Source organism: Helobdella robusta, assembly GCF_000326865.2.
Source record: "Helobdella robusta unplaced genomic scaffold HELROscaffold_7, whole genome shotgun sequence".
Classification (NCBI taxonomy): Eukaryota; Metazoa; Annelida; class Clitellata; order Rhynchobdellida; family Glossiphoniidae; genus Helobdella; species Helobdella robusta.
In genome coordinates, this window is record NW_008705398.1 from 463,785 (window position 1) to 472,612 (window position 8,828).

Sequence of the window (8,828 nt, forward strand, 5' to 3'; positions counted from 1 at the left end):
AGCACATTTTGATTGCACCTAACGAAGGGACTGTTTATTCGATCCAGTAGGACCATCAGCTGGTCCTTGTCGCCACACGATTTGGAAAATTCCTTCATTGTGATTGGTTGGTTAGTTGGGTGGAGGTGGTTGAGTGGATTGAATAGTTAACTGATTGGCCAAAGAAGAAGTTAGTCAGCACATCCCTGTTTCCCAAACCCTAACTAACCTTGTAGACCTCGGGGGGTAGATGCGTACTTGCTTCTGAAAGGATGACCTCCATGATTTGTAGGATCTGCTCAGTTAGGGTCTGCCCTTTTATGGACGTTTCCATTTCTTGTTCTGCTAACAGGGCCTGTATGCGCACGTGAACACGCGAAAAACATACAGAAATATAAATAAAGCATTACAAGTGTATAGACAGAGCGTACACGCAAAGCCTACATACAAAACAGGCATACAAAGCGAACAAACAAACATAAAAAGACATACAAACCAGATTAAGCGCTCCCAGCATGACGGTGATAGAGTTCATGTTAATCTCAATGAGTTGTTGCCTATTTGATTTGACCATGACACAGTAACTGAACAACTTCAGCAGGACTATCATCAGCTGTTTGCCTGATACTAAACTCTTTATTGACGACAGCCTGCAAGATTTTTTTTGTATATTTTGATGTTTTGTATTTATTGTATGTCTGTATAAATGCATGCTTTTGTTTTGTATACATGTTTGTGTCTCCAAGTATGTACGTATGTATATATGAATGAATGAATTAATGAATGAATGAACGAACGAATAAACGAACAGGCATACAAATGAACGAAGGGAGCAAAATATTTGACCTTTGTAGCATGACCTTTAGGCCTCCACACTGACTCATTACGTTTGCCATTCTATAAACTTCCTCACTGTCTACATCTGAATCTGTTTTGTTTTTGTTTGTTGGTTTGTTTGTGTCTGTGTGTGTGCGTGCGTGCGTGCGCGTGTGTGATTGTTAGCAAACGTAGATTAAACATACACAAATTAAAAACCAGACCAAACGACAATCCCAATTGGATAAAAAAGCAAATGCAAGTTCCAATAAATTAGTTACACACACACACACACACACACACACACTTACACACATACAAACACACACATACACACAAACACACACAAGCACAAACCTTTTCCGGTTTCGAGACTGTTGACCATGTCTTCAGTGGCGTCTCCAAGCAGACCTCTCATGCGATACACTACTCTCATCGGGTCAGTCTGTTCGTACATAGGTCGTTCTTTCATTCACTCCTTCATTCATCCACTCATTCATTCATTCATTCACTCGACCGTTTTGAAATCAATTATTAATATTCCATAATTAACCAGACAGACAAGTACACAATTACACACACACACACACACACACACAAACAAAGGCAGTCAAATACACAGCCAGCCAGCCAGACAGACAGACAGACGTACGTCATTATGCTCAAGCAGCCATATTTTCCTGTAGACATCCTTGACGGCCAAGTCTAGACTGATGATTTTGTTGTTTACGAGCAACTCCATGCCAGTGTCATCTTCTAGTAAGGCCACCAGCTCACAATCTGATTGGTTGGTTTAGTTTTTTGATTGATTGATTGGTTGTTTTAGTTAACTGACAGATTGTCTGGTTGATTTGTTGGATTGACTTCAAATTACAAGTATAATAATAACAACAACAACAACAACAACAACTAAATAATGATCGTGTTAATGAGGGTAAGCAAACAACCTTGACATATCTTATTCTTCACGTCCCTCATCAAAGGTCCCAGCCCCTGCTCATTAGAACTGTATGGATTGCCCAACATACGACCTGTGTGTACGTGTGTGTGTGTGTGTGTGTGTGTGTGTGTGTGTGTGTGTGTGTGTGTGTGTGTGTGTGTGTGTGTGTGTGTGTGTGTAGGTAACAACAGCGTGTACTCAATAATAAAGTATGTACAATTGTACATGCACTGTACACAACAGTAACGAACCTTGGAGGAAATCTTCCTGCTGTGGATCTTTCTCCAGGGAGAGTGTAAACTCTTTAGAATCATTCGCCTCCTTTGTTTGTTTATTTGTATGTTTGTATGTATGTTTGTGTGTATATGTGAGCTTGTACACGAGCACAAATACACACACAAACAACAAATACATAGACAGACAGACAGACAGACAGACGAGAAATACACACACTAACAAAGATATTGAAGAAAAAACTTTCAAACGTGAATATAGGTAACAGTGGACCATGTACTGGAGATGCCAACAACACAAACAAACATGAACACACGGACAAACAAACAAACAAACACAGAGACAAACAAACAAACACAGAGAAATAATACGTACCGGGACGATAATGTTACAGAGCCTTTCAAATATGAAGACAGGCGAAAGGAGGTCTTGCAGTGGATACTTATTGATCGTCTCCACGCATACTGACATGAACTCCTTTCTCTCTGACTCGTTTCCTGGATTAGTGGATTGACAGATGGATGGATGAATGAATGAATGAAAAGAAAGAAAGACGATGCAATGAATTAACAAATGAATGAATGTATGAGTGAATGAATGAATTAGTGTATGACAGAATGAATTAACGAGTTGATCATTACATAGATGAACTAGAGAGGATTAGTAATTGGATTAGTTAAAAAACCAAATGGATGAACAAACGAACGAACAAACAAACAAACGAATGAATGAAAGGATGAATGAAAGATTGATTGATTGATTGATAAAAACTACACACACATACACACACACACGCGCGCGCACCAGTTGTCATTCCTTCTAGAAGCTCCAATAACTTTTCTTGGGCCTCGTCAATCATCTTTGTCCTCTGAACTATCAACTTCTTCAACGACAAGTAGCCACCCAGCACTGAGCCAACCAGTTTGTTCTTGTAATGCTGCTTTATTAGGTCCACTTCTAGAAAACTTGATAGGAGATCTAGAGTGAGTGAGTGAGTGAGTGAGTGAGTGAGTGAGTGAGTGAATGAGGGTAAAAATGAACGAATGAATTTAAGATGAACGAATGGAAGGATAAATGAGTAAATGAACTGGTGAATGTATGTAATATAATTGCCTGACATGAATATTACAAACCATCAACATGCATGGAAAATTGAACAAATAAAAACATTAAAACAAAACGAAGATGAAAAGATCAGTCACTCAATCAACCAATAAATCAATCAACCAACAAATCAATCAATCAACCAACCAATCGACCAACCAACCGACCGACCGACCGACCGACCAACCAACCTGTTAGAGATTTGATAGCAAAACCCTGCGATAGATTACTACTCAAACTAACGGTCTCCAGCCTCTGCAACTCATTTATCTCCTGCAAATTATCATCATCACCATGATCACCATCTTTTTCCTTTCCATCATCATCATCATCATCCCCACCACCACCATCATCATCTTTATAATCATCATCGTCAAACGATATGTCAAATCATCATCGTCAAACGATTGTCATCATCATCGTCATCATCGTGAAAAACAGAGTCGACGTATTTCCCCCTAATCACTGACCAGAGTGATAAGATTAGTGATTTTGTTGAGGACTCCTTTCAGGGATGTGTAGTACTTCCAGTGGCCGGTGGAGATGAGCTTCTTGTAGAGCTTCAGAAATTCCGCAGACGACTCGCCACTCTCCCCTACCTCGTCTAGACAGCTAAAAACGTAATAAATAACAACAGTTATTACTATAATTAGTAGTAGTAGTTACAGAGCAGTAATGGTAGTAGCAGCAACAGCAGTAGAAGTAGCAGCAGTAGAAGTAGCAGCAGTAGTAGCAGCAATAGTGGTAGCGATAGTAGTAGCATGTATGACAGTGATAGTAAATGATAGTTACTACTAACTCAGATAGGATATCAATGATATCTTGCTTGCGGCCAGGTACCTTGCAGAAATCCTGTTAAAGGAGTGGAAAGCAGTAGGACCGACGGCTCATGTTTACGTCGCGCAAAGAAACAAACACAGCACGTAAAAAACCAACTAAATATTTACACACGAACACGCACAAACAACACACACACGCACACACACACATACAAACACACAGACATACAAACACACAGACAGACACTTACCTCAACGATATCGCATTCAGTCTGCCTCATAGCAGCAGACGTTGAAGAAAACATGGCCCTCCTAATCCAACTCGTATCTACCGACTTCAAATCCGTCGTTATCCTATTTTCTGAAGATGATGATGTTAAGATAGTACATATGTGTGTGTGTGTGTGTGTATGTGTGTTAAGATGTGTGTGTGTGTGTATGTATGTATGTACACAAAAATATTTAAAACAGTATTTACTAACTTAACTTAACGTTGAATCTCCACTTGTTGAAGTACTTCTCTGACAAATACCTAACTCTCACTGCCTTCCTCTCGTTCTCTCTATCTCTCAATCTTTCTACTTCTCTCTTTTTCTTGCTGAACCCTGCTGCTGCTGTCGCCGCTGGTGGTGGTGGCTGGCCACTTGAATCCGAGATAACTGTTCGTTGTCGTCATAACGATGATGATGACGATGACGTGACTACGCAAGTAATGAAACATCTCCATCCTCATCATCACCTCATTATAACCACTACTGCCATTTTCATCATTGTGGTCACTCCCATCACAATCACCATCATCACCACCACCATCACCACCACCATCACCATCACCACAACTATCATCACAATCACCACCATCATCACAATCACCACCGTCACCACCTCTGGTTGGCAGATTTTTGACCCAGGAACTGAACGAAGCAGCAGGCCTGCCAGCCATCCAGCCCTGAAAATCTGCGGTCAGCTGAACTGGTGGGTGGATGCTGTAAACTATGGCGTCGCTAGTAGTAGTAGCAGAAGCCGTGGAAGTCGCCGTCGTCGCGTTAGCACTCGATGACGACTTCTCCTGTTTGTAGTAAAGTGGTGAAGAGTAATCAAACAAATCAATTAAAAATTCAAATATAAAAAACCGAACCTTCTTAGCAGATTTACCGCCAGCAGAGGAAGTAGTAGCTGTAGTAGTAGCAGCAGCAGCAGCAGCTGGCTGCGGCGTGGGAGTCGCAGTTGAAGCTGAGAGACGCTGCAGTATGCGTAGGCAGGGAAGGGAAACGGCGTCTTGAATGGACGGCGAGTCGTAACGAGTGCAGATGTTGAACAGCCGGATGACTGGTCGGCAGTGAATTGAGATGATTGGATAATTAATCGATTGCGTCACTTGTTTAATTAGGTCAACTAGCTTAATTCGGTCACTTGTTAATTAGATTATTTGTTTAATTAGGCCATCGGTTAATTAGGTCGCGAGTTTACCAAATTATTTGTTAATTTAATTAGGTCAGTTGTCAATCACAATCTTCTATCTTTCCGGTAGAGTCTTCATCGTTAAAATCATCCCTGTCATCGTCGTCGTCAACATCGTAATTACAGTCGCCACCCCTCTTAAAATATCACCATCACTCACTCACTCACTCACTCACTCACTCACTCACTCACTCACTCACTCACTCACTCACTCACTCACTCACTCACTCACTCATTCATTCACTCACTCAACCACTCACTCAACCACTCACTCGCTCACTCACTCTCATTCATTCACTCAATGACTGACTGACCGCATCTCAGCCTCTCCTCCCACATATCATCATCGATGAGTAGCAAGTTATCCAGGAGACCCATCTCGTGACGAACGGTGGAAGCCTGTTGCGTGCGATCACGGTGGTCATCATGACGACGACAACAACAACAACAACAACAACGACAACAACAACAACGACGACAACAACAATAAAAATAAAAGATGTTAACGGGTCAACAATAATAATAATAACAATGGTGACGACGACGATAATAAGAAATGATGATAACGACAAGAGAGATAATTAAAAAAAATGTATCTGTAACATGATGGTGTTTACGGCGATAAAGATAGTAGATGATCCCACGATAACTCACAAAATCCGGATTTGAAAAATGGCCGCTAATAGCCAGCTGAATGTTATTGGATAGCAGTGAAAGCAGGTCACTAGTAGCCGCTTCGTGATTGGTTGACATGAGACAGAGAAGGTTCCTGACCTCTGACCTAATTTGAGGTGAGCCTCTGCGTAGATTGTAGTTGAAGAGTTCCTTGATGAGACCCTGTATATAATGTTGCGAAGCAATTAAAAAAAAAAGTCGATTGAGTTGTTGGTCATATCACGCTGATGTTGTTGTGTTGTAAAGGTCTTGTTGCTGGGTCGTTGTTGAACACACACACACACGCGCACACACACACACGCGCACACACACACACGCACACCTGTCCACAAAGATAGTTCTTCAGATTAGCAGTCGTCGACATGGCTCTCAGCAACGTAATGCAGTGTTCGACGGTTGATATTGCACATCCATAGCAGTATGTCTTCCTTGAAGCACAATTATACGTAATGATAACAATTATTATAAATTGGTATTATAGTCTAATTTAATCAAATAACAACAATTATTATCATAATAACTTTATTACATTTAATTATTTTTTAAAATTTTTCTCGAAATGGAACAACGACACGACACAACTCCTCATCTGCAAACCTTCCTTTCCCAACGGTGGTGACACCAGCTGCACCGACAGCAACGGCATTGGCGTGACCTTGACACGTAGCTACTGTCGCCACGCTGCCACTTGCAGCCGCAGCAGCTACGGTAGTAGGTGGAACAGCAGGGAAAACAGCTGATGATGTCATCGAAGCAGATGGCGTCATGGAGGCGAGAGCTGCTTCCTGCTGCTGCCTGTCGAATTTCACAAGTTCCTTGCGTGTGGCCTGCACTTTCTGCAAGGGTTTAGAGACAAAAGATGGAAAATGGGTCGACAAAATTTTAACAAATCATCAACAGGCACTCGATCCAGTCATTAAACCGGTCATAGAAACCTGGATGATTTTGCTGAGGTCCTCAAATGCCGTCTTACATTCCATACAATACTTGAGGGCCAGCTGTTGCAGTGATTTATTAATAGTAACAGACAGCGAGCCAACAGCAGCAGTTGCATTAGCTGAGGTGGTTGTCGTAGCAGCTGCCCCACCACCGGAGGCTGTTGCAATTGCAGCACTTGCTGCAGCCGGCTGCTGACCGCTATTAGCAGAGTTGCTGCCGGAAATGACGTTGATGTGATCCTTGACACGTACCAACAGGCTGACGATGACGGACTTGAGATCCTGCAGCTGTTTGTAGAGGATGTCCTCACTGTCCAGGTGCGAGTTGATTGACGTCACGGCCTGTCGAATCGAATCAAACGTCATGACGTAACGAAATTAATCAGCTGCTAAAATGCTATTTCTCCAAATAAATCAAAACCAATCAATACTCTCTCTCTCTCTCTCTCTCTCACACACACGCACACGCACACACACGCACACACAAACATGAACAACACAACACAGGCAGGACTACTACTGACTTTCTTCCGATCTTCTTCCGACTCGATGGGATCGACAGCACAGCACTGCTTGGCGCACATGGTGAAGTCGAACTTGGCGTACTTGCAATAACCGCACGAGTTGCACAAGAAGGGATCTTTCTCGTCGTAATTTATCGCTCTATAAACAATGATAGTTACAATAATAATAGTTATCATCTTTTACACTATATGCATTCAATGGTTATCATCCTAAAGGTTCATTGGTTTCAGATTTGTATGCATTTTTCGGTGGTCTTAATTGTTAATACAATTAATCAATTGTGTTTGTTTTATTTTGTTGTGTTGACTTGTGTATTATTATTTATATATATAAGATAAGCTTATTATGTACATTACCTATTTTATTTATTTATGGTTTATATTTTCGAATTTCTATATTTTTGTTTAGCAAGGGGCTCTGCCCGTGCTGTTTTGAATAATAATAATAATAATAATAATAATAATAATAATAATAATAATAATAATAACTTCTAAACATTTAAACATCGCCTGAAGATAAAAAAAAATACGACGTACAACAAAAAATAATCATCGAATATCAAACAGAACAGATACACACGCTGATGCGGACCAGACGGGATCTAGCCTAACCTGCACTTATGACACTGAAAGACGTTCTCTCCACAGTTAGTGCAGACGCCAGGATTGGCGGGAACGGAAGCAGAACATCTGGGGCACTGGAGGGTCTCAGTAGATGAGTGGGTGTTGTCGTAGAACTCTGCGTACTCGATCATCAGGTTGCAGGCCACGATGGGCAGGCTGAATTCGACCTTCACCTCAGTCTGACCCTGGGTTAGGGTCACCTTTTTCGCCTTATGCCAGAGAGTCGGTCTGAAGTTAGTGGAATGGATGAGAAAGTTATTTTATTTAGTGCAGCAGGCGTTTCGAAACATTTAAAAAATCCATCAATGTTTTAATTACTTTACATTCTGTTTACACAAAAAATCAACAAAAAAACATTAACAACAACAACAGCAGCAACAACAACATTAGCAACAACACTAACAACAGAACACTAACTTATTTTTAAGCTCCAGTATAGCTTGAACGTGTTTGTTATTGTAGTAGACAACTAGGGTCTTCACCATCTTCGACTTTTTCAGATCGGTGATGCGCAGTAGAAACTTTGAGATCGTATGACTGGAGATCAGTTTGACGATCTGAGAACTGGTCGTGAACTTCGAGTCCACCTTCACCGATGACAGCTTCATGTTCTGGAAGATTGGTTAATAGAACTATTGCTGTAATGGTTTTTTAAAAAATGTAATTAACACTACTATTCATCCTCTTCTTCTTCATCTTCTTCTTAGTACTAGTATTGCATTGCTAATATTTTTAGCATCATTGTTGTTATTAC

General features: G+C 41.0%; 1 protein-coding gene across 1 annotated transcript in view; it reads right to left on the minus strand.

Annotated features, from left to right (window-relative positions):
* HELRODRAFT_189521 (hypothetical protein) overlaps positions 1 to 8,682 on the minus strand; it is a gene marked incomplete at both ends in the record, with an annotated part of 14,774 nt that extends 6,092 nt beyond the window's left edge. The window contains 25 exons of the mRNA XM_009030675.1: positions 1 to 92; positions 209 to 334; positions 476 to 629; positions 826 to 907; positions 1,153 to 1,240; positions 1,448 to 1,575; positions 1,743 to 1,826; positions 1,987 to 2,056; positions 2,345 to 2,466; positions 2,774 to 2,947; positions 3,265 to 3,346; positions 3,544 to 3,685; positions 3,873 to 3,925; positions 4,104 to 4,213; positions 4,335 to 4,511; positions 4,738 to 4,921; positions 4,991 to 5,181; positions 5,628 to 5,712; positions 5,968 to 6,150; positions 6,311 to 6,416; positions 6,586 to 6,824; positions 6,924 to 7,268; positions 7,451 to 7,589; positions 8,063 to 8,302; positions 8,492 to 8,682. The exon at positions 1 to 92 is cut by the window's left edge and continues 99 nt beyond it. Coding sequence (XP_009028923.1) covers positions 1 to 92; positions 209 to 334; positions 476 to 629; positions 826 to 907; positions 1,153 to 1,240; positions 1,448 to 1,575; positions 1,743 to 1,826; positions 1,987 to 2,056; positions 2,345 to 2,466; positions 2,774 to 2,947; positions 3,265 to 3,346; positions 3,544 to 3,685; positions 3,873 to 3,925; positions 4,104 to 4,213; positions 4,335 to 4,511; positions 4,738 to 4,921; positions 4,991 to 5,181; positions 5,628 to 5,712; positions 5,968 to 6,150; positions 6,311 to 6,416; positions 6,586 to 6,824; positions 6,924 to 7,268; positions 7,451 to 7,589; positions 8,063 to 8,302; positions 8,492 to 8,682 — 3,587 coding nt within the window. The remainder of the gene's footprint in view (positions 93 to 208; positions 335 to 475; positions 630 to 825; positions 908 to 1,152; positions 1,241 to 1,447; positions 1,576 to 1,742; positions 1,827 to 1,986; positions 2,057 to 2,344; positions 2,467 to 2,773; positions 2,948 to 3,264; positions 3,347 to 3,543; positions 3,686 to 3,872; positions 3,926 to 4,103; positions 4,214 to 4,334; positions 4,512 to 4,737; positions 4,922 to 4,990; positions 5,182 to 5,627; positions 5,713 to 5,967; positions 6,151 to 6,310; positions 6,417 to 6,585; positions 6,825 to 6,923; positions 7,269 to 7,450; positions 7,590 to 8,062; positions 8,303 to 8,491) is intronic.
* Between the last annotated feature and the right edge of the window lie 146 nt (positions 8,683 to 8,828).